This window comes from Scatophagus argus, chromosome 18 (assembly GCF_020382885.2).
Source record: "Scatophagus argus isolate fScaArg1 chromosome 18, fScaArg1.pri, whole genome shotgun sequence".
NCBI classification, from domain to species: Eukaryota; Metazoa; Chordata; class Actinopteri; family Scatophagidae; genus Scatophagus; species Scatophagus argus.
The window spans coordinates 6,292,191-6,317,619 of NC_058510.1; the positions used below are offsets into that span (position 1 = coordinate 6,292,191).

Here is a 25,429-nt window from a genome sequence, read left to right on the forward strand (position 1 = left end):
GCTGTAGTGTCTTAATATTAACTGAAAAATGACCACCAAGACACTCATTGGAATGTAGTTTAATAATATGAGACACCAAGTTGTTGTAGAAGAAATTTACTGACTTTTTGGTGTAAAGAGATTACATGGAGATTGCTTGCAGTGGCATTGAGAAAGACCTCATCCCAAGCCACGTTAGTATTTTTAGAAAGATTTCTTTAACAGTTTCTAAGAAGTCATCCTGTATCAGGGAAGTTATTTATCCCCAGTTCCTCATCTTAGATTTCTCTATCTTGCGTATTGGTATTTTGACCAAAAATCCATTGCTTCCTTCCATTGCTGCCAGGGGTCGCTGGGAGTTGTCATGGGCTTTTCCATCGGGTTTTGCCAGAGATCAAGTGCAAGTCGAGGAGACCCGCTGTGGGAGGACGAGCCAGCAGTACTGCAGCCTTGTGACGGTGAGCCACAGTCAGGCCAAGCACACCGGCCTGTTCCGCTGCAGATACCGGCGCCGACCCCGAAGACAGACCTCCATCTACGTATATGTCACAGGTAAGACGCTGCTGCTCGAGGTCCGAGACTACAACCCATAACTCTTCTTTGTTTCCTGTCTTCCTTTCAAGTTGTACTCTCTCTCTCTCTCGCTCTCTCTCTATCACTTGTCGAGAAGGCCCAACAGTCCTTCACCCCCTCATTCTTATTGTTTATATCCCCAGGTTAAACAGGATGTGGTGGGTGCTAAATACAGACCAATGCCAGAGAGCCAATTATATCTAAACACTGTTTGTCCCAACAACACATCCTTCTAGATGACTCTGGCACAGTTTCACCCGTTTCCCTCCTCCCCCTGCCTCTCTTTTCTCAGGCCGGGTCTACCTCCCTGTTGTCTAAATATAAATCCTTTTTTTTACTTTCGTTTACGTGCTACCTCGAGGCCAGGAATAGTCCAGCTGCTGAAAGGCTCAGGCCTGGGCAGAGTTTCCCAGGGCATCAGCCTTATCTGCTCTGCTCAGCCTTGCTTGAAGCATCCTGTGCTTGGGGGAGGAGGGGAAGGGCTTGACGGGGTGTGCTGGGAGGGGGGTGTCGCTGTGTCTGTGCAAGGTGACTGCAGGGGAGGTGCATGGAAGTGTGTGTGTGTGTTTATAGCTGAGAAGGATAAGATGAAGGCCAGAGGCTCAGTGGTATCCAGGGGCAGAGGAGGCACGATGTCTGTACCGCCGACTCCTCCCTGTCCTGGAGGGTGACGCTGTTCTGGCTGGGTCGCACCGGGCAAGGAGCTGGGCTGGAGGCCAGGGTCACAGGGCACGCTACTGTTTGGCCAACAGGACCCTCGGGGGCCATCAATCGCTCAGGTCACCATGTCCATTAAACGTCAGACTTGGCCTGCGGCTCTGCTCAGACGTTGCCTCCCTCCCCGAGTCCTCTATTAGGAATCAAAGCAAGAGAAGGAAGCCCTCAGTTTGCTAGTCCTTGGGGTACTTTTGTTCGAATGTTCAGAGATCTGCTTTCCTTGAATAACACCCTACGCTAACAAACAATACAGTGAGCAACACCCATACTTTTCAATGGTACCGGACTATTACAGTAGTCAAGCGGGGAGGAGAAAGCACAGTGAGGTCGTTTGATTACTTCTAAACAAACTATGTGTTTATTGTTGACTGCAGGCAGTCATTTGCTGAATGGTTATTCAATGAATGGGTGTGGAGTATGTTTAGGAGTGTGTGTCTGTTTGTTTTGGTTTGTTGTTGAGATTGATACTTGGAAATGTGTGTTTGTTTGTGTGTTTGTGTGTATGGGCAGGTGCTTGTTTTCTTTCCTTTCTGTTTGTGTGTGAAATTAAAGGGTCAGTTCACAAAAAAAATTATTAAAGAAACATTTTTTTTCTCACTCATTCAATGGGGGTAATATCCACTTGGGATGGGAGGACATGTCCCCCTCACTATAAGCATTGTTTCAGGTTGATTTTCTTATTAGATGGGATGAGAGGGGAGTTACTAAAATTACTGATACACTCATCTTTGTTGCCTTCATTTATTATTGTGCGCTTAAAGAAATAAACTTGGCGAGCAATGAGTGGTGAGTACTGTACGTAGGGCTTGAATAAGAAACAACCAACTTTAGTTCTTCGGGTCAGAAAGAGAAAAGAAACAAGTAAAGAGTAGATGCAGACTGTTGAAAAATCTTATTTGAGATTTCTGCCTCCAATCCAATGCAGTGGAGGTGAATGGAAGTTTGTCGTTCACAGCATTAAGAAACTACAGCAGCAGCAATCTGAAACTGTGCTCTTGTGTAACATTCAGTGACACATCTCTCTATTGAAGAAACATTTTTGTGGAAGATTAACTCAGATTAACTACTTGTTGAATTTTTAAAATGTCTTTCACCTCCTGCTACGGGAGCAGAATTATACAAAAAATAAACAGAGCTGAAACAATTAGTCGATCAATTTACAAATTATTTGCAATAATGTTTACAATTGATTATCCATCTCTGTCCTTTTTCCAGGGAAAATATCAAACAATATCTCATTATGGCTTCTTAGGTTTTCCTCTTTTTCTGTTCTGCTTTCTGGGTTTTAAATGCTGGTTGTACAAAACAAGACAGTTGAAAACATCAGATTGGGTTTTTTTCCACTACATTTGGACATTATGTAGCACAAACTAATAATCAATTTTCTAGTTGCAGTCCCACAGTTCTACAAATATCTCAAAACTCAAAAAGATAACCACAACTAATGCACGACTAAGTACCGTTAGAGGTGAGAAAACATGTTTTCTTCATATTTGATGAACTTACCCTTTAAACTGCTTCGAACTATACACATAGTTGCATAAAGAAATAAAGAGCCTTTGTTGACGCATTTATTTGACATGCTTATTATCTGTACCATATGTGTCCCTGACCGCAGTGTTTGGGTTTCAGACAGCCAGCAGCCATTTGTGGACCATCCGGGTATGAGCCCAGATGTGTTGTACATGAAGGAGAAGCAGCCGCTGGTCATCCCCTGCCGGGTCACCCACCCAAATGTCACCACCACACTGGTCAAGGTCAGTGCAGGAAATGTTAGTATGTGACAAGTGACAGTTTGGATGTGTTTTAATTCATGTTTGGGTGCCGGAACAGTCGGCTCTATCTACACACTCATGTCACACTTTGTCCTTCTCTGCCCAGTCACGTCACTCTGGTTTTCTACACATCATCACTCGTCCCAGTTGTTTCCATCAGTTTTTTTTTCACACATGCACACAATTCATCGTCCCCATTATTTCTCCTTCTCCAGATCATTCGCCACATTGTTCTTATCTTGGCAGCCATTACGCCGTGGCGTGTGTGTCCGTTTGTTTGTGTCCGTCTGCGGATATGTGTGAAAGTGTGTGCGGATATGTCTGTGAGTGTTGGTGCCTGAGTGCTGAGTGAGGAGGTCAGCGGGTGATGTTACTGAGTGCAAAGAGGAGCAGTTAGAGTGCTTGTAATCCACATGTGTGTCTCAGACTGCTTGATGGTGTATGATAGATGTAGATGTTATTTGCCTGCGAATAAAACAAAACCACATGTGTCTGCTTCAAGTCAAAGATGCCCCTTTCTTTACTGACTTCTTCCGATCCAGCGGCGCCCGCAGCGTCCTGTTGGCGTAGTTTCTACCTCGGGAGACAGGACATGAGGTCTGGAGTGCCCCTTTGGCCCCCAGCCAGCGCCACTTCCCACATTTCACCCTCCACCTCTTGTAGTAGGAATCCTGGCTGCCAACTTCCTCAAAATGATGGTTTAAACAGCTGGTTTGCCCAATGGAGGAAGCAGAGGTAGCTACTGTTGGCCACGAGAGATCAAAGTACAGTCCATTCTCTTTAATCACGAACTCCGATCATTAATACGATGGCCCGTGCGTCACTGTGGGATACTTATTGTGGTGTTGCTACAATAGAGTAGTTGTAAAACATACAAAAGACCCTGAACTGGACTGCTTTGGTATGTGTAACAGATGCACAATGTAGAGTAGTAAAGGGACACTCCACCAATTTATTATTGCACATCTTTAAAGTTAGACGACTTGTAAGAGACTAACCCTAACCATATCCCCATACCAGCAGTGTGTGCAACATGCTTTCTTTTTTCTAAAAAAGTGTAGATTCAAGACTCTTTATTGTCATTATGCAAGCATAACGAAATTTTGTGCAGATTCTCGGCTTAAAAGCACACCTATAAATAGCAGCTTCCAAGTTAATATTTCTCATGTAAAAACACACAAGTCATTTTTTAAATAAATTAATATTTAAATAAACTAGACTAAGAGTTGCAGTCATGCTAGCAGATCTGTGAGGTTAATGCTGATGTTTAACAGGTACAATGATGGTGAGGGAGTTGGTACTAAACAAAAAGTGAAACTGAAGCTGCTGAAACTGTCCGCAGTTTTGCGGGTATTTCACGATAAACAATCGCATTTTCTTTACCCACTCAGTGTGCTTTAACTTAAATGTGTGAACTATATTTCCTGCCAATGAATCAAACATTTCTCTCAAAACCATATACGTGAACCTCATGGTGGCACCAGAGCAGAGGTTTTAAAAGTGGGAGGCAGGCATCCCCGAGGGGCCTCCAGACAGCTTCAGTGAATGCATTAGTCATCTAATCACATAGAAGAGCCTAAATGTTTATGATCTGGCTGAAGATACTGTGACTGTTTTTCTCACTTTCCCAGAGTCAGAAACTAATAAATGTCGTGACGGACCACTTCTATGTGTTCAGTGCAGTCTGAAGTTCAGTCAAACAGCTACATATGAAATTATCTTGGCTCAGTTGCCTTTTTCCAAGCTTTGCTAGTCGTGTCAGACATTAGGTGTCGAAGTCAGGGGATGATCAAAGTCAGATGGATTCATCATCTGGAGAACACGAATGCAGTTGTTGAGATACTGCAGTCTAGCGATAGACTGACAGACCAACACTGCCATCCATAGAGTCACTCTGCTAGCATGGCTGAAAAAAAAACCCAAACCTTGAATTCTCATGATTTTGGATCCAGGAAGTGCAAAACATCCTTGGGGCCCTGCATGGCATATCCTACTAATTCTCCAGACTATGAATCTGATCCTAAAACACACATAACTGTACACAGCACACACACACTTTTGTCCTGCTTCCATCTCTTCACAAACTCCTGGAGCCACTAAGGTAATTAGTCCAAAAATAGATCTCCTCCTCTTCCTTCATCTCCCACTCTCACCCTGTGCTGGCCCGTCTGAACCAGGAATCCACTCACTGTTGCAGCCTCTGGAGTGTTTTTTTCCTGGAAGGATTTTGCACTTGCCTGGATCTCTAACATGACCCTTGTCACCGGGAACAATACCCAGGAGGCTCTGCTCTCTCGTTCCTGCCATGAAAGTGACCAGGAGGTCCGGGATGACGGGGTCGACCTGGGGTTCCAGTCAAAATGTCTATATCCTGTAGTAACAGGATGCAAGGAGATGGACTGGAGTCACGTTTCTCATATCACCCCTCCTCTGACTCCTACGGCCCTCCCCCCTGTCTCTTCACCTCCAACACTGCTTCCACTTTCACACATTTTCCCTGCAGATTTGGAGCGAGAGGGGCAGAGAGGGCATTAAGGGCACTCAGAAGGGCAGTTAGTGAGTTCAGGAGGAGGGAAGAGTGGAAAGCGTTATGGGACTGAGAGAGGAGGAGGAGGAGCTTGTCACCTCACTCTGGGAGGGGGGATATCAGTCAGTTCACACCGGAGGTGCAGGAGTGGGGTGTGTGTGTGTGTGTGTGTGTGTGTGTGTGTGTGTTGGGGGGGTCCACCTGTTCCCTTGAGAGAGGGTGGGACGCTTACACTATGACACAGAGACTAATAAACATTTCCTCGAGGCTGTCTCCAAGAAAACAACAACGTTGCACAGTTACACAAGTGTCCAAGTCAAGGTAGCCAAGAATTATGAAAACCAGCACTGTGAGAATACAGGTACGATCATGTGGGGGCTTCTTTTGATAAATTTTACACTACAACTGGCTTCTTCTGAAGATTTTTGTGTGACCAAAAACTGGATAGATGACAAACAAACGAAACTGGAGCAGAGAGTCATTTCATGACCTGTGGCCACACACTTTGAATATTTGTTATTAAAACTATGAATTAAAAGGACTGGTGATGTGGAAACACATAATGCAGCTTTAAAAGGAAAATTTTCAAATAATGAGTCATTTTAAATTCTCAGCATTCAGAGGCCTGAAAGATATTTTTTACACAGACTTGTTCCTTCCTTGGAATAAGTGAAATGTCAAATTTAATAGCTGTCTACCGTCATATGATCTTTACCAGCAGACGCAAGTAAAGTGTTGAATTACTTGAGACTTGACTTGAATTTGCCCTTGTTTATTACCTTTTATTTCCTCTTTGACAGCAAATCTAAGGAAAAACACCACTGTTTTAACAGGATGTTGCATGTTACGTGTTTCCCCCCCTTATTTGCATTTATTTTTCTGATTTAATTATCTGTAGCTGTCACTCTGTTGTCCCCCTTCTCTTTACTTGTTCATGAGATTTCAGCTGTGCATTTAATGGGTTTTGTCTTCTCCCTCCTCCCACAGTTCCCCAGCCACAGCCTGAGTCCAGACCAGAGGAACATCATTTGGAACAGCAAACACGGCTTCACCATCCGCACTCCCACCTTCTATTACATCGGCCTCTTCTACTGCCAGACGGTCACTGATGGCAACATACACAAATCACGTATATACTTTGTCCACAGACCAGGTCAGCAGGGCATAAATTCCTTTTAGATGCAAAGCAAATCACATGTAAACACGTATGTTTTATGCAAGAAAAGTCGACTTTTATATAAAATATGTTCTCCCTGTGTTTTTTCTTTCTTGTCACAGTGAGTAACATCATGGATGTGTATCTGAACAGCAGTGACCCTGTGCAGCACCTAAAGGGCGAGCGACTGGTCTTGAACTGCACTGCCACCGGGGAGTTGAACACCAGAGTCAACATCACCTGGGACTATCCAGGAAAGGTCAGAGCTGCATTAAAGTCTGTGGAGACTTTGTATGAAGCAGAGAAGCACATGTTTAGATGACAGATGACCTTTGAAAGGGACTTTAAGAGACCGCAGTTACCCTCAGACAGCTACTCAATCAGTGTGATCTGAAATATGAAGGCAAGCTGGCAGAATGGTAAAAGTCCCTTTTATTTTATTAATTCCTCATCTTTTGCGATGATGAGTTCAGTGATGATGATTCCCACCAGTCAAAACGATTTTTCCATCCTTAAATGTTCCAGATATTTCTATATATTTATATATAAAAAGTATATGAACTTGTCAACCTTGAAAAACGTGCTGCACAAGGTCCAAACTCTCGAAACATCTCCAGTTATTTTGACTTTGAAATTTAGTCCAGAGATTCTACGCTGCTTTGTGAGTTGAAGAAAGAAGCTTTTCAAAATAAATGTTAAGGACACACAGGTGAGATCTCAGTGTGTTAATTCTGTGGCTCCTCCTCCCTCTCCATCTTCAGAACAACAACACCGGCTTGATTTCTAAGAGGCTCCTGAAACACAGAACGCACATGTTGTTCTACAGCATTCTGACCATCCCGAAGCTCCAGCATTCAGACCGAGGCCTGTACACGTGCCGCGTGACCAGCGGTGAAAATACCAAACAACAGAAAGTCAATGTTACCATCTATGGTGAGCTTGTCCCTCTGACAATCTTTAACATTTAGATGAATCAACCGCAGGCACTCTGAAGGGCCAATTTCTCCGTTTCTCGTTTTCTTAATCTTGCACAAATATGTGCATGTGTTTCCTCTGTTTCAGATCGTCCATTTATTCGTCTGAAGCCCAGACGTGGATCTGTGATGGAGGTACAGGCGGGAGAGAAATCTTACAGAATCTCTCCCAAACTACGAGCGTTCCCTGACCCTGAAGTCATCTGGTAAGAGATCCCTGTTTGAATCCCTACAGTTTGTCTTGACTTTTTCATGCCAATCTTTTGCCTCTGTTTCATAGTATCTAAAACAAATCTTGGCTTTAGATCTATTTTAATCTCTGGAAAAACTTTCTCCACACCATTTCCTTGGAAAGACCTTGTAATGGTTTTTATTTGAACAAGCATTGCTCATCAAATTTCATCATCAAAATGAGTCAGAGTTTGTTCCCTTATTTATAATTTCAAATATCCTCCTTAAAGCTTTGCTTACATTTTTTTCCCAACAGGTTGAAGGATGGCATGGTGGCAGCAGAGCAGTGCTCCAGATACCACATGGATGGGAATTCCCTGGTGATCCGGGATGTAGCAGCAGAGGATGCTGGGAAGTACACCGTCCTGGTACGAATCCAGGAACATGAACTCTACCAGAATCTCACATTCACACTTCTGGTCAATGGTGAGTAACCCTGCTTATATTCTCCATCCGCAACCACCTTTTGTACTATTTTAGACATCAACAATTAAATTTCCCTTTTGTATGTGTGTGTGTGTGTGTGTTCGTGGGTGCCTCTCGTCTGACAGTGAGTCCTCAGATAGGGGAGAAAGCGGTGTCGTTGCAGGACCCGGGTCTAGTGCCACGAGGGAGCAGACAAACCCTTCACTGCACGTCACACGGGGTCCCCCCTCCACACATCCAGTGGCTCTGGCATCCCTGCCCATCCAAAGGCCTGTAAGTAGCCTAGAAGAGTAGATGTGGTGCAAGCGTGCACATACGAATTTTGCCTCCATAAAGATCAATAAAGTGTTTGAAATTGCTGTGCATCTCGGAGAGAAATAGAAGCTCAAACCAGGCAACAATATAAATAATATAAACATAAGCGCACAGAAGTACTGTGCATAGCTCTTAAAGCTCATAGCTCTCGTAGCTCTTATAAATTTTTAATCAACTCAGAGTATTGCATGTATTTTGAGGTTTTGAGTTGCCATTAATTTAAACCTTGTATGGTTTGTACATATTCTGGCTACAATGTTGCATACAGTACAAAAAAAGATGTTTGTTGTATGTTATTTGGTGGTGTGTGTGTGTGTGTGTGTGTGTTTGAAAAACGAGACATGTTTTGTCTATTTCAGCATGTGTTCAGACAGCGTTTCCTTCTTGTAACCAGAACAGATGCCTTTGGGGGCCTTTCATGTGCGGGAATGTGTGAAAATGTGTGCATGTTTATTTGCGTGTGTGTGTGTGTGTGTGCACATATATGTGTGTTGCATCATGTCTGTGTTTCTGTGTTTGCTTGCAACTTTTTTCCCATATGTTTGTTCTCTTCCTGTCCTTATGTTCTTTTTCATCTCTGTTTAAGTGCACGCAAATGCACAGCCTGTGTGTGTATGTCAGTGTTTTTATGTGTGTGTGTGTGTGCCTGGTACATTCACAGACACAGTAGACACAGTATACAGTGTATCTCAGACTTGAAAGGACAGAGAAAAAAAAACACACTTCAATAGAAGCCAGTTCCGTGCTCTCAGTCACGATTTGTTGGTTTCCAAATCAAACGCTATGATTTAATGAATTTCCTGTCCAGGACGCAGGGTGAGAGGCCTGTTTATTATTGTGATTGCACACTGCATCCTGTGATGCTTTTTCTTATATCTGACACACACACTATATATAAAATTCTCATGAGAAATGACCCAACCCTCCAATGCAGAGGGACAGTCAGTCAACACACACACTCGAACACACACACACACGAGAGCCTTCAAGCAGGCACTTGGCAGAAACACTGATTGAGTTATTCTTGGAGGTCAGACACTTATTGTGTTGCTTATGACCAAGTCAGAAAGGTTAAGTATTACCTGAGAGCACCGCAAGCAGCCGCCCCTACTCTATTCCCCCGCGGAGACACTCTGACATCATCAGTGCACTTGACCTTTAACCCTGACACTCTCGTGTGCGCCATGCCAAGGTGCTTCCAGCGCAGTTTCATCCATCCGTCTCTGCAAATGTAACCTACATAGTGTACGTGATAGCCTATTAGACCAGCGGGTGATGCTAAAGTATCTCAGAAACTCTTTATCCTGCAGAAATGTAAACTTCAGGTATAAGCAATTTTTGAAATTTGACTTTGTTGTACCTCATTATGGGAGTACTAAATGACAATTGTTTCAATCATGAAAAGAGTCACATGCAATCTGCACATGGATGCAAACATGCCAGAATTAATTATTTCGTGATCAGTCAGGAGGATCTGTGCTTAGATTTAATTAGATTTAAATTGAGTCTGAGTTGGCTACAAGTTCAAATTTTCAAAAGTTATGAACTTTTGCCAGTTTTTTCTTAATTAAAATAAAAATAAGTTGAAGAAAACAAACATGCAACAAAAAAGGCGGTTATAAATCTATCTATCTATAGATAGATAGATATATGTAGTTATATACATATACAGTAAAAATAATATAAAATAGTGTAAGATTTCTGTTTCACAGAAAAGTATATAATGAAACTGCAGCTTATTATAATAAAAGAATTTAAGCTTCAGCAGATTACATTTGGCCTCTTCATGGTCCTTTGTAAAGCTCTGTTCTGGTTCTGGTTCTGCTTCAGTGTCTGTATTTAGTGTGTTTCTTTAGACCAGTTTTTTGACTGGATCCTCACTAGGCCCTTGTTCTTTGCAGCCCGGCTGCACCACGAGCCTGACGCCGCGCTGGAGGAGGCCCAGGGACAGTGGACCAGGCTGGGCCAGGCTGACGGGGGGCCTTGTGCCTGGGTCCTGGGCCCACTCCTGGGTCTGGCCCTGGGAACCGCAGTGGTCTTATCTGGCCCGGGCAGGAGGCGCACTGGGCTTCCTGTGCAAAAATCAGAGTGCTTTTCCTCTCGTTGTTTGGCTTCCTCTCCGACGCGAGACGCTTCCCAGCAGCGTGATTGTCCCTTCGTCTTCAAACGTGGCACAGTCCGCTTCCTCAAGAGCTTGATCTATTCTTGAGAGCCCCCCCACCACCGCCACCACCCCACCCCTTCCCCCAACTCTGCTGCCCCCCACACATACCTCTCCAACCCCTTCCCTCACCAGCTCTGCCCTCCACCCCAACCCTGCATCCTCCACCTCCACAGAAGAACAGTTCTCCATCGCCCTCCCCCTCCACCACCACCACCACCACCTCCACACACCCATCTCTCCACAGCAGCCAGAACCCTCAGTGACATTACCAGTGATGCTACGTGATGATCCTGTGCTTGCTAAACTGATGAGGAAAGTGACTTGGAACACTGCTGAGCAGTGAAGACCAGGAGACACAGGAAACAAGGAGGAACATAAGCCACATCACTAAAGATATAAGGACACCTGCTTTACTGATTATTTATTTATTTCCCCAGTTTAAGTCCTCCGCTCGCACCCAGCTTTCCTGTAGTCTTACACTTTTTACATTCACATTTTGAGCCAGAACAAGTGCAATTCCATCCATCCACCAGCCACATTTCTGGAGCTGCTTTGCTTGTTTTTTGTGTCCTAGAGTGGTACTATAATGGGTGCACGATCCGTGCCTGTCCCAAGCCCTAATCTGATTCTGACGTCCACAAAAGCTGTGAGTTTCTGTTCCGATTTTTTTAGCCATTGGTAGAAGGTCAAATGTGCTCACCTTGGACAGGCGAAAACAGGAGAGAGGACAAGCTTTGTGTTGTTCACTATGGGATGCCTGCAGTTCTCTATTAAAAGACTGATGGTCAGCGGACGCCTACCATGTAGGAAGTCTCCTCAGACCAGAGACTGTGACTGTCATGTTTTGTCATCCTGTGTCGTCCAGTGTCATCCCACACCAAAATGTCTCGTTTGTCAGATGATGTCAGCATAACAGCCCTGTTGTCTTTGTATTGAAAGTTAATTAAAACCTAAACGTATGTGTGATGCTACAAGCCATTTTAGGAGAACGAGCGCCACAGGTGTTTTAGTAAAGTCCAGTTCTGTGTGTGTATGTAAAGCAAGCATGAGAGTGTGTGTGCAGAAGTGTGTGTGCACGTGTGTGTGTGTGTATCATTCTACGGGTGTCTCCCAATGTGATTCATTCCTTGTATGCAGATGTTCTATGAGTAATATATGAGTCTAATATTTAATAATTTTATACAACTAACTTACATATGATGAATGACAATATTTGCCAACTTTGTATGGATCTGTTAAGATGTACTTAAGTGTTATATCAGTTGTTTGTGTTTTTTTTTTTTGCATTAAACTTTGCTTATATTTGTGTACTGGTTCACGCGGCTTCTTGGTTATTTTGGAGACAGGAATGGACAGGGACAGCGGTCAAAGTATATTTTAAGCAAAGAAACAGGACAGGAAGAAAAGGCAGGAGACGACCCCCCACTGATAAACATCTGAACAGTCCATTCATTCTTCCAGGTGACTGCTGCTCACCCCGTTGGCAGGCACACACTGTGTGAATGTGGCTGTGGCATGAGTGTGTATGCATGCATGTTCATTTTCTGTCTCTAACCGCGCTTGTGTCCGCACACCCATCCAACTAACCCAATCTGTGTGTGTCAGTGCAACTTCGAGGAAGAAGTCCTTTCCAGGGAAGCGTGGGAGTGTTAGGTGGTGCAATCTGTGCTTTGTGTGATGTGTGTGTCAGGCCTGCGGTGTCATGCACAGGGTGGGTCATCTGGGCAGTCGCGCACTAGATGCCAAGAGGAAGAGCAATCAGGGAGCAGAGAGGAACCAACCGCAGGGAGGAGCTCAGGACACACGGAGGAGGATGACGACAAGGATACAGACAGGAACAGAGTGGACATGACAGTTCACAGCGAGGAGGATAGATAGATAGATAGATAGATAGATAGATAGATAGATGTAGTGGGTAGAAAGTACAAACGAATGTCATTCACACAATCATCATCATCACTAAATCAAGTTGCACCATTGAATGAGCGCTGCACCCCCAGAGAGAATATACAAAAGATATATAAAATACACAAAGTGTTCAGTGCAAAACGCTTTGTTACTCCAGCCAAGACATTGACTCCATCTCACGCATTTGTGAAAGAAAAGTTTGACATTTTGACTTTCTTAACAAGACTGAAAATCAAGACCTCTCTTATATTTGTGTCCTGTGCTTAATGAAACCGAAAATTAAACTTGTGTTTCTAAGCACATTTGCTTGTTAACAGTTGAAAACAAATTTCATTCACATACATCTGAATCTCCTTTAAGACGTATGTTGCCTCTGCTCTGAAACTTTTGAGGCTCCCTACCACTCCCTGCATGATTTCAGAATTTTTCACCCGAAGATGAAACAAATAAATAAGACCACAAGTAAACCACAGAGCAGCTTGCACAAGCTCCAGTTCCCACAGTCCCACTGGTGTGTAATCTATGCATTTAGACTTGTGAGAGTCATTGAGAGGCACAGGAACTCTTGTCCTGGAAATGTGGGATGATATGTTGAGAATGGAAGGAAGCTGATCCACAGGATGACAACACCACCTCTGCATCCTCCATAGATGAACAATCCGGCGTTACATAGTACACCAAAGATCCACTATTGTCAGCCAGCAGGACAGAGTAGGAGGACGTGATGCTATTGAGAAAAATGGTTTGATGATGATGATGGTTGTGTGAATTCGGCTGTAGATGACATCAAACAGGGATGATCAAACATCGTCCCCGATGTTCTGGTATTCCTCCTGCTGAGCACAGCTGGGAAAAACACCCACTTCCACCACCACCACCCCCACCCCCAACACACACACACACACACACACACACATATAGAGTCAGACACACACACATATAGAGTCAGACACACACACATATAGAGTCAGACACACGTGGAGGCAACATAAAATAACTTGTGTCAACACAGCTGAATCCCTGTCCCTCTCCTTCTCTTCCTCGTCCTCCTCCTTCTTCGTTCAAGGTGCGTGTGTCCAGTGTCCTCCTTGCTATGGAGCCCTGTGACAGAAAGAGTCCCCGCAGCATCCACAAGCAACCACATCCTGAGCGTTACTCACAGACAGGAAGTGCTTCAGGGGAAGAAGAAGGTATGTGAAGCTCTGAAATAGACACCGGGACTGACTGACTGAAGAGCCACATTGTCAGTCTTAGTTATGCTTCACCTTGAAAATGAGAAAAGCATCCTCATGTGGACAAGCTTAAAAGTACATTTAAAGTACATTTAACAGATTCTTTGATGAACAAGTTGACCAAAAATGTATCAAAACTCTAAAAGACACCAGGAAAACTTCACTGTACAGTTTCCCCCCTTTTGGCTAGCAATACTGCTTTCAGCTCTTACTCCCCTTCTTTGCTTACTTTTCACACACACACACACAGAGACACACACCAATGTTAATGCTTATCGACAGCTCGCATGTTGAGCTGCCCACTGGGTTGGAAGTGAGCAGAAGGTCTGGCTCACAGACCCCTATTGTCTGCTCAGTGGGCCCACGGAAAATATGATTCCTGCCATCAGTGGCAGAGGTAGCAGGCCTGAACCTTACATGTGTGCTTGAATGTGTGTGTGTGTGTGTGTGTTCCATGGTGTGCTAAGTGACGGTTTGTTCATGCGGATGTTTGTGCTTTCCATAGACCGTGGGGGTCCTGACTGTAGCAGAGGCCTTAGTGTCTGGAGTATATCGCTGCGTTGCCTCCAACTCTGCAGGCATGGACCAGCTAGATGTTCACTTCTACATCACAGGTGATTTCAAAAAATAAAAATAAAAAATCTCCTCAGATGTGAGGGTATAACTCATGGGCATTTTTGTTCTTTTTCTGTTTGCAGTCTATTTAAAGTTTTGTCTCAAATTTCCCCCCCCTCCACCTTTTGACTCCTCAGAAACTTCTTACTTTACATAACTAGTTTCTGACTTCTGTCATCCGCTCGCCTTTCTCACTTCTCTGTTTTTATTCTCATTCCCTCGGGATTAACACGAAACCACGCTTGAATCATCTGATCCACTCAATGCTTTGTCACCATTGGCTTGGTAAATCATTTTCACACTGATATTTTAGTCAAAAATAATGTTTTAAGGGTGAAATAACTTAATCCTGCCTGTTCAGGAGTTTTAGTCAATGAAAAACTATACAAGTAATAATCTTCTCGGTCTGAAACTCACTGAGAGAGTGTCTTCTGTGAGGAATGAGAACATATTGTCTCCCGAAACATTTTATGTCAGATTGAAACTGGAAACTGACTGGTTTTTTCAACATGATGTCACGTATGATGGGATTCATCATTAATCTTGTGATTTGCTTTCACCCCACACGCAAACACTGATACACAGACACTTATGCTTTGCTCAGTGACACTATGACTTTGAATTATTACAGCGATCACACACACACACACACACACAGTGCCAAAACACACTGTGGCCTCAATTTCATATAAAAGAAAACATTAAACTAACATAAGGGTTAGATGTGTAAATGCAGGCAGTAAAGTGGAAAAGTGAAATACTGACAGGAAAGGAGGCGAGAAGCAGGAAAGGCGATGGGGATAGAAAATTGACTTCTCAGGTTGCTGTAATATGTTGACTGTTCATGGAGTTGTTACTGATGTGTTAACACATGATTGTCCACGGTGGAATTTTATGTAGCTGAGCAAAGCAGAAATCCACAGAAATTTTTCTAACTGGTCAAAGTTTGAGGCTTCAGCACCAGTTTTTCAAGTTAAACCACCTTTTTGTGATGTCCTTGATTTTTTTAAAAGAAAATCTTTTAAAAAATATATTTTGTCACCTGCAGCAGCATGTCTTGACTGTTTTCACAGTAAATTTTGAGTTTTCTGTGGGGATTCACATTAACATACTGACTATAGTTGTTAGTCAACAATGGGTCACCATCAGTGAGACAGGAGACACAGTGTCACAGATGTGCAGAGAGACACCCTGGGCTGCACTGCTGTGGACAGAGCGTGACGCTGCCTAAATATACCACTGAATCCCAACTGGAAGCTGCTAAATTGGTTTTGTACTGAGGAAAATTCACATCTAAAAATTAAACATTCTGCAAAGGCAAATTTGATCCTTTTGTCACGGAAAACAAACACAAGCACTCAAATAGATATTTTATATATGTGTCACCAGTGAAGTGGCTCACACACACTAATGTAGGTGGAAATATTTGGCAGACCACAGCAGCGTACGTGCATTGGGTACATACTGTATTTTTGTGCGTGATGTGATGTTAGATTTGCTACTAGGCCTACAGGTTAAGGTTATTATGTGTCTATTTGTTTTTGAGCGTGTGCATGAGTGTGTATGCGACTGTGCGCAAGGCTGCGAGCTGTTAGTGTGTGAGCAAGAGCGAAACAGGAACCTGGGGCTCTTATCGTTTCACTTCCCCGCGCAGCGCACTTCCTTGGACTGGCAGGTCCACTTTATTTCTGGAGGCCTTGGGGTGTTCGGGAAAGATAAACACTATCTGCCATCAGGAAACTCTCGAGCCGTTTCCACGGGAAGTTTCAAATGGCTAAAGTAAATAAAAAGCCTTTTCACTGTATTCCACTAGCTGCTTTTACCCACAATAGCCATTCAACATTGTCGTCAAAGGTTTAAAAAAAATGGAGGATCAGTCGAATCAGCTCTCCTGGTTTCAGGCACCTGACAGGAACCACATTCGCATGTCGAGAAACTGAGATGGCTTATTCATCAACGATCAGTGAAGGCTTACATTTTGTTCATGCTCCCTCTCCCTCACGTCCCCTTCCCCTTCAAGACATCTTTCCATCTCTGTTTCCTTCAGACGTCCCTGGAGGCTTCAGCGTAAGCCAGAGGGAGGAACCCAGAGAGGGTGGAGACCTCCATCTCACCTGTGTAGCAAATAAGTACCTGTACACAGCCCTGTCGTGGCAAAGGGTGAATGACACCGAGGGCGCCCAGTCCGCCGGCGCCAAGCTGAGTCGTCAGCAGCTCACATCAGGCGAGTTCTCCAACTCTCTGGTCCTGTTGATAAAGAACCTGACAGCCCGAGACTCTGGAGCCTACAGATGCTCCGCCCACCACCCCGTCACCAGACAGGAGACACACCTGGACACACAGGTGGTGGTCACAAGTGAGTCACACCTTTATTCACTTTTCATCGTCCTCCTCAGCGTCTAGTTGGAAATCCCTGTTTTAAAAGACGTTAATTATTTTACGTTGTTACTTTGGCTTTTATGTTTTTTAGATTATGCTGCAATAAATAAATAAGCAGTCATGCGAAATTTATTCATGAAACAGTTTTCAAAAAAGAAAAGTTAAGCCTTTAGCTTTAAATGTAAAATAGACATGATAGTAACAAACACAAGAGCAACAAAACAGAAAAATAACAGAATGTGTAGCAACGAGTGTTTCACCTTTTACGAAAAAAATCCCTCTTGTTAATTTATGTTTTGAATTCCTCGCGATTTCAATTTGCAGTTTCTCAAGTTTTCAAATTCAGACAGAAAACTGAGGTCCCATCCTGTCAGGACGGAGGTCTAATCTCTCCTTCTGGGGTTTCACTAATCCAGGTTTGGTAACTTCTTTTTACTTGACTTGAAATTTTAGATGTGGTTAATATGATTTTAATAACTTGAAATAAGCTTCTTCTATCTGATTCAGTAAAATCTGATAGAAAATTGCAAAAACAAACGACTGTGCTTAGCGAGGAATTCAACACATAAATTCAGATAAATGGTTTTCAAAGTAGAATATTTCAGTTCTGTGAAGTAAGTCAGAATTTTATTTCAGCCTCAACCATTTCAAAACAGCCTTTTTAGCAGCTTTTATTTGCTTCTATATAAATCATGGTTGGCAGAAACTGAACGAATCCTCCAGGACTGAATTAGTCAAGGGTCCCACATCTGAACAAGGGCTCTTGAACAGAACAACCACAGATTTAAGCTGAACTCCCACTCTACTTAAAACTCAAAGCCTCCCCATGTTTTCTGTTCACATATGTTGCACATACATGCAAACAAACACCCACACTGTCTCACTCAGTTTCTCTGCTTGGGAATTGGGTCCCCCTCCACTTCCTGTGGCCCCACCCTGCCTTTGCTCAGGCGCTCCAGCTCAGCACCTCTTTCACGTGGGAATGAGCTCTTGTCTGAAGGAAGAGCACACAATGGTATTTCCCACAATGCCACATTTACAGGCCCCCACACAGGGCTGGAGGAACAATCAGCCAATCAGACACTGTCAAGCCCCAGCCTCCGCGGACAATCATCAATTGTTGTCCAGGAGGAAGATAGGGGAAACAACAATCAGTCGCCTTGGTTAAGTGACTTTTCTTCATGTCTTTTACTGCTGTTCTCTATACAATCAGGCCTCAACACGTCAACTTCCTCCCCCGGGACCCCCGTGAGGGAATTGCTAGAGATACAGGGCGAACAGAAAGGCATAAGTGCGGGAGAGAAAAAGCAAGAAAAAGAAGGCGATTGAAGATGAAAATTAAAACATGGGGTTAGACAAACTGAGGGGAACGAGGTCTGATCTCGTCTAATTATAGTACGTTAGTATTGTAGTGTAATTATAGTGCATGAGGGATGAACTAAAAACTACATTCAACTCATTGTGAGCCAATAGCATGATGAAATACTTCATTGTTGTTGCTTTTTAAAAATGGGTTTGTATGGCCGGGTATTTCAGGTCGACTGAGGGGCCCAGGAGAACCCAAGTGTCAGCTGACTCACAGGCTGGAACTCTCTGGAAAAGTGTGTCACTACCATTGCACAATTATTGTCCAGAAGTGGCACTGGTCCAGAAAACAGTGGGAAAAAATAGCACTGGTTTCACTTCATCACAAATCTGTCTTAGTCTATAAATAACTACCCATACAACTGTACTGAAACACATGTAAACACTGGTGTTTTTTAAGATAGTTTGCAGCAGTTGGAGAAATATTCAGTCTCTTTGCTTAAGGAAAAAAAATGCACTTACCTCAAAGTACAAAGCAGCTGTAATGTAGATTTTTATATAAGCAATAGATGAATAAGGGTTGGTTATCGGGATGATCCCATTTACAGACTGGTAATCACCTCAGATATACAGAGCATTTTAGCATCTTATAGCTAACTGATTTGGTGTTTTGGTGCACTTATTGACTGTTTTGGTTCACTCTAGCTCTTATCTTTCCTGTCCATTGGCAGGAAATTATATTCAGTCCTCTAAAACCTCAGTATAAACCACCTCATGAGCACCTAACAGCAAAGCAGCAGACAATTCAGCAGCTATAAAAATAGATTTTCTCAGGAACTGGTAGTAAGCAAAAACCAAAGGGAGACTGAAGGTTAGACTTACATTGACCAAGTGTTCACAAACAAACACAGCGAAGGCTGACGTTGCTCTGTGTCTGCTGAAACAGGTAACACTTTAGCTAACAGGTTAGCTTTATCAAAGGTGATAATGGACCAGTACTCATGTTTACAGCCTGTTTCCACTGCTTCCAAGTGGCCAAAAAATCATCAGCAGCTGTCCAATAAACGTGGCAGAGTAGAAATTATTTTCCTCTAAAACATAGTGGATTTGAAGTATAAAGGTATAAAATGACATCCAATAGAAATACGTAAGCCCAGCACTTGATTACTTCACTTAGTTACATTAAACTGCTGGTAATTTGCCAAGCTATTCATGATGTGTGTGTGTGTGTTTCGTCTTTCAGTTTTGAAACCTCCTGTGCTGCTCAGTAATTTAACGGATTGGGCTGTCAACGTTAGCAGCTCGGTGATCCTTAGTTGTCCCTCCCAAGGTGTCCCACCCCCAACCGTCACATGGTACAAGGACCAACGTGCTCTGTCACAGGGATCAGGTAACAAAAAAATTGAAAAAAATACATAAATAGATTAAAAAACAACAAAGATGCAAAATGTCTCTGTATTCTAGCGTCTAAGACTTTGTGCCACCATCTTCAGGTATTGTAATATCACCAGAGGACGGGACCCTCCATATTGATCGAATCACAGTGGAGGACCAGGGCCTGTATACATGCCAGGCCACCAACCAGAGGGGATCCGTGGAGAGCTCTGCCTATATATGGGTCAATGGTGAATATCTGTCAACCACTAGTGTTTTTTTCAAGCATGTGTGCCTTTGATTGGCTGATTACTTCTCCTCAAAGATGGGAGGCTTCCATATACGGGAAGGTCTGAAGGTCCATTGTGTTCTGAAAATAGATGTATCATCTGGATGTACAGACATATAGAACAGTATGTCACACATATGGATAGGTCTGTTTATCCAGTTCTGAGTAAACACTGATCAAAGAAGGTCTTAATCCCAATGTGGGACACACACTCAGTCTTTTGTCTCAGTGTCTCAGTGTCTCAGTGTCTCTCTCTCACACACACACACACACACACACACTTACACATCCGGTGGTGGCAGAGGACGCAGGACCCTTGTGGTTCTCCTACACACCGCAGTTTCAGCACCATCCACTGGCAGAGGTGGTGGACGTGCTTCCCAGCCCCGGTCTGGTGAGAGGAGTGTGTGTGTGTGTGTGTGTTCTGATCAGTCAGGAAGGAAGCTGTCTCCTGTTTTTATTTCCTCTGGAAGTGCCCAGCCTGTGTCTCAGCTCTGCACTGCAGTTAGCATTTCTACTTATCAAAAAAAAAGAAAAAAATAAAAGAATAAATAAACTTGGGATTTGATGAGGAGGATGGACGGTTGCGTTCATGGATTACGGTGTGATGGTGAAAACACAGTGCCCCCATTTGGAAAGGTAGTGATGCAAAGCACCTAAATACAATGATTGACTGTAATCCTCATGAAGCATTTCTGATTTCTCTGCAGTGTCTGTGATTAGCCTAAATTTGAAATGAACCGAAATGAATATATTTGAATGTTTCTAACAAACACAATTAACTGATTTTTTTTCCCCAGTTTTATAAAGGCGACGCTTTCACAGTCCTGTGCAGCTGAACCCAGACTCACAAGTAATGTCATCTGTGGTAATGTAAAATTGAAACTGATTAAGCACTAACGTGTGTCTGTTATGTGTGTGTGTGTGTGTGTGTGTGTGCGTGCACAGGTGCCTCAGAGGCCTCATTTCTGGAAATTCCCACACTCACTTGCACATGTGTGGTGGCCACTCTCTTGTGGCTTTTGCTCACGCTCTTCATACGCAAACTGAAGCAGGTGAGTTTTAGCTGAAATTTGTTAGAACGCTGAATAGATTAGATCAGATTAGATATTATTGTCAGGTCTCTCTGAAGTTTGTCTCTCTTCACATGTTTCACACAACTTGGAATATTTGTTAGTGATGAGAGAATAAACAGGTTTCAGAATTCACATGAACCATTTTATTTCATTACATGCTTGATTACTGGCCGTCCTCCAGGTTTGATTTTTAAATGAACATAACTCATAAATAAAATGCTTTTTAGGCACCACAATTTCAGATCTCAGATGTTGGAGTTACCTAAAAGCAGCTGAATGGATTTTCAAAACAATCCCTGCTCTCAACTTTGTACAAATAACAGGAATTGCAAATCTACTACTTTTATCATATAGTGCAGTACTGGTACTGGCCTTTACATTTGATTTCTTATACAGTTTTTGCATATTAAGTGCTCTACTTCTTTCCTGGAGAACAGAAAGTTTTTTAATGATAGCCTATGTTGTCCATTTTGCAAAATAAAGCCCGGCAACTCCAACACCAAAGCAGAATACCTGTCAATCATCCTGGACACAGGAGAGGGGCCCATAGAGGAGCAGTGTGAGAGACTGCAATACGACCCCAACCAATGGGAGTTCCCCCGGGAGCGGCTCAAACTAGGTACGCTTTTTTTCTTTTTCTTTTGTTGTTTTGAAAGTAAAAATGAAAGAAACTGATGTTTTTAGCGTGTTTGATTTCAGCTGTGGAGGATTTTTGGGAATATAATGCTAACGATGGGATAGAGGGAAGGTGTCTCAGACCACATAACAGATAGGAGGACTTTCTCATAGGTCTTATCAGATGATTGTTGGGAGTGACTCTCATTCCATTAATCAGATGTTGTGTCTGTGTTGTCTGCTGTGGAGCTAATCAACTCCAGCACAGGGCGGAGGGAGGGGCGTGTAAAGTGTGTTGACTGGAACTAATGAGCTCTCACTGGCATCAGGGTGGGATTCGGGTAGAAGGACTGTTGATGGGGTCCGAAGTCTTCTCTTATCAGCAGCTCACATCCGGGATGGAGGATAGTAATTAATAAAGTTGCTCAATTAGATAGAAAAACACACCTTCCTCTCCACCCTGTCAGTCTCACCCACGTAGTTTCTCTCCCTCTTTCTCTCTCTCTTGCAGGGAAACCTTTGGGCCGTGGAGCCTTTGGTAAAGTGATGCAGGCGTCTGCGTTTGGTATAGACAGCACCACCGGCTGCAGCACTGTGGCTGTTAAGATGCTCAAAGGTACAAGATCGGAGGCCTGGTATTCTGAGGAAATAAAATCACAAATCTGTGGGAGAACATAAGTGCCAATTTCTTTGTTTCTTTCCCGCCTTTTGTCCACCAGAGGGAGCTACAGCCAGCGAACACAAGGCTCTGATGACTGAACTCAAGATCCTCAACCACATTGGACATCATCTGAATGTAGTGAACCTTCTGGGTGCCTGCACCAAGCCCGGAGGTGTGTGTGTGTGTGTGTGTGTGTGTGTGTGTGTGTGTGGTTTGCACATATTTAGATGTTTAAATGAGCTTGCCAGTGCCTGCAAGAGTATGTGTCATTGTGCCTTCACACTCAATTATCTGTGGTGGTTTTTCTGTGTTTGCAGGACCATTGATGGTCATTGTTGAGTACTGCTGCTATGGAAATCTCTCCACTTTCCTGAAGGGCAAGAGAGAAGTGTTTGTGCACAACACAGTGAGTCTACAGACACGATGATAGATGGTGTCATGATAGCTGGATTTTGGTGGTTTGCAAACACATCCCTTCACACATGCCTGTGTGTGTCACACCTCAGCTTCTCCTTGACGTGGAGAGAAAAAACAAAACCTGACTTCATGCTACACGCAATTGCAAAATTACACGCTTAAAAAACTCACTTCTGCAATCTCTTTGAGGTCAAAAGGAGTTATCTGTTATCAAGCACTATGTTTACTTCCTTAATTTCTTCACAAGTTTATACATAACTAAACACTGTGGCCTCAAAGGTCATTTGCACGGAGCAAAACATGTTTCAGAATTTCTCAACAAATTTCAGAAGACACATGAGCCTTTTCTCAACAGTTTGGGTCCACCCAAACCTTTAAATGTCCTAACCTTTACTCTCCGTCATCAAACATTCGATGACAATGAACCCCCACTGCTCCCCGGGCGCTGCACGCGGTCGCCCACTGCCCCGGGTTTGCTGTGTGTGTGTGCACGTCACTTGGGTGGGTTAAATGCAGAGCACGAATTTCGTTGGAGTGAGTTCCCTCCAATGACGAAATATGTCACTTTCATCTTTCATCTTTTTTCATCTTTCATCTGATTTCTCACCTTCTCAGTTGGCTGGAGGAAAGACTGGAGGGTCAGGCTTTGTCTGCAGCCTGTCTGACAGCCAGAGCAACACGAGAACCAAATGTGATGAGAGAGACGAAAATGACAATCACTCGGGTGAGACAGGAGCTCAGTATTCATGTTATGTTGGTGATAAATTAAACTACTTGATTACATCCGTGTCCTTGATCTCTTTCTTCTTCTAGATCCCAAATCTGCCTCCAACTCTCCTTTATTCCTTGAGGATCTCATCTCCTTCAGCTTCCAGGTGGCACGAGGGATGGAGTTTCTGGCCTCTCGCAAGGTCTGATGCTCGATGTGCGTGTGCAGATGCAGGTATACTTATGTTGTTTTGTGTTTCATATACATCCTTCTGTATTTCTACATCAGTGTATTCACCGAGACCTGGCAGCCAGGAACATTTTGCTTTCTGACAATAAAGTGGTCAAGATCTGTGACTTCGGCCTGGCCAGAGACATCTACAAAGACCCCGACTACGTCCGCAAGGGAGATGTGAGTACACGTGAGCAATCTGGTTCAAAACTCCACCATTTGCAAAGCATTATAATTGTGTTTTGTTTTTTACAAAATGACAGATGAGATTCTGATACAGCTCACTACTAAAAACAAAAGTCAAACAAAACTCCAATAGGGAAAAATGTTTGACTTTATGTCACATGTTACATATTCTAGTGTTTCAGTTGAGTATAATTCAATATTTTAGAATTCATAAGGTCATTATAGCTTCATAAATGATGCAGATTAATCATTAAAAAACGATGATAAAATAGGGTTTTTTTATAATTTGATTCCTGATATTTTGATTTTACAAATTAAATAACTTTCGCAGCCACTGAGCATCACAAGCAAATCAACATTAAAATGCCATAACTGATACATTTTACTACAACTTAGAGGGATTGTGCATCCTGTTACTGCTGCTCCCTACATTAACTTGTTGCATATGTTTTACAAATATTAAGCATTGAACATCACATACCATCGACCAGCCAAACTTTAAATGTTTCCTCATGAGTGGCCTTTTGAAACCTGATCTGATCTGACTGGCTGACAGGCTCGCCTCCCTCTTAAGTGGATGTCTCCAGAGTCTATCTTTGACAAGGTGTTCACCACCCAGAGTGACGTGTGGTCTTATGGCATCCTGCTGTGGGAGATCTTCTCTTTGGGTAAGAGATCTCTCAGAGTGTAAACAGGAAGTGAAATACAGAAACGCCGCCTCTTTTGGAAGCTGTTGATTTAATTCTTACACTGTTCCCATATTGATGTAATGACATGTGTGCGTTTGTCCAACAGGAGCTTCCCCGTACCCTGGTCTTCACATAGATGAAGACTTCTGTCACAGGCTGAAGGCAGGAACAAGGATGCGAGCGCCTGAGTACAGCACCCCCGAGATGTGGGTGGACATGTTTCCGGCTAGGGCTGCAACCAGTGTTGTGTCTGAACGCGTTCAATGAACGATGGTTCATGAACTCGTTCATATTTTGGGTGACCTGGACGCGCTGTATTTCCGGTTGATGAACGCTATTGTGAACGGCGCTCTCTCACAGAGCTTCGTTCAAGAGTGTGCCAGATTTCCATAGAGCCTTCCAAGCGAAAACCCACGCTAAACACACCGTAAACAGCCCTTAATATGTAGCGGAAAAACCGCCCAACCTGGCAACAGCTGCCATACCTGTCGCACGAACAAACACGTCATCAAAATACGGAGCGTGGACGAAGGCCACGCGAGCTCGGACCGCTCGGACTTTACGGCGTTTGACTATTTGAAAGAATTTTATGCAAAAGTCAATACTGACCGAGATGGTAAAAATCATCAGTGAAACTGAAGGTGAATGCGACAACGTTGACATTCAGGGCGGCAACAAAGCGTCAGGGAAATGCCAGTAATTTGAGGGCTGTCGCCTCAGTGCTAATGTTAACCCTGGGTGGATAAGGATTCAAAATTGGATACAAAGATGAGTTTGACACGGAGTTTCAGTGTTAAAACTGATAAAATAATTACTGTCTGTGGTTCTCTGTGGGCTGCGGCAATAATTTTGACAAATAATAGCTCGCAGCAGCGTATTGAAGAAAAAAAAAAGCTATGAACTGGT

The 25,429-nt window shown here is 43.4% G+C and overlaps 1 protein-coding gene across 3 annotated transcripts in view; it reads left to right on the plus strand.

Annotated features, from left to right (window-relative positions):
• flt1 (fms related receptor tyrosine kinase 1) overlaps positions 1 to 25,429 on the plus strand; it is a 30,957-nt gene that overhangs the window by 3,385 nt on the left and 2,143 nt on the right. Inside the window, exons 3-25 of one of the 3 annotated variants that reach the window (XM_046370824.1) lie at positions 326 to 531; positions 2,902 to 3,026; positions 6,559 to 6,724; positions 6,850 to 6,986; positions 7,489 to 7,660; positions 7,790 to 7,907; positions 8,189 to 8,358; positions 8,484 to 8,631; positions 13,812 to 13,935; positions 14,483 to 14,591; positions 16,640 to 16,948; positions 19,520 to 19,666; positions 19,770 to 19,901; positions 20,888 to 20,994; positions 21,499 to 21,634; positions 22,142 to 22,246; positions 22,350 to 22,463; positions 22,609 to 22,697; positions 23,324 to 23,432; positions 23,522 to 23,619; positions 23,706 to 23,828; positions 24,391 to 24,502; positions 24,630 to 24,729. In XM_046370824.1, coding sequence (XP_046226780.1) covers positions 326 to 531; positions 2,902 to 3,026; positions 6,559 to 6,724; positions 6,850 to 6,986; positions 7,489 to 7,660; positions 7,790 to 7,907; positions 8,189 to 8,358; positions 8,484 to 8,631; positions 13,812 to 13,935; positions 14,483 to 14,591; positions 16,640 to 16,948; positions 19,520 to 19,666; positions 19,770 to 19,901; positions 20,888 to 20,994; positions 21,499 to 21,634; positions 22,142 to 22,246; positions 22,350 to 22,463; positions 22,609 to 22,697; positions 23,324 to 23,432; positions 23,522 to 23,619; positions 23,706 to 23,828; positions 24,391 to 24,502; positions 24,630 to 24,729 — 3,156 coding nt within the window. Of the gene's footprint in view, positions 1 to 325; positions 532 to 2,901; positions 3,027 to 6,558; positions 6,725 to 6,849; positions 6,987 to 7,488; positions 7,661 to 7,789; positions 7,908 to 8,188; positions 8,359 to 8,483; positions 8,632 to 10,574; positions 12,287 to 13,811; positions 13,936 to 14,482; positions 14,592 to 16,639; positions 16,949 to 19,519; positions 19,667 to 19,769; positions 19,902 to 20,887; positions 20,995 to 21,498; positions 21,635 to 22,141; positions 22,247 to 22,349; positions 22,464 to 22,608; positions 22,698 to 23,323; positions 23,433 to 23,521; positions 23,620 to 23,705; positions 23,829 to 24,390; positions 24,503 to 24,629; positions 24,730 to 25,429 lie in introns of those variants that run through there. The other 2 variants (XM_046370825.1, XM_046370826.1) reach the window with 2 other exon arrangements.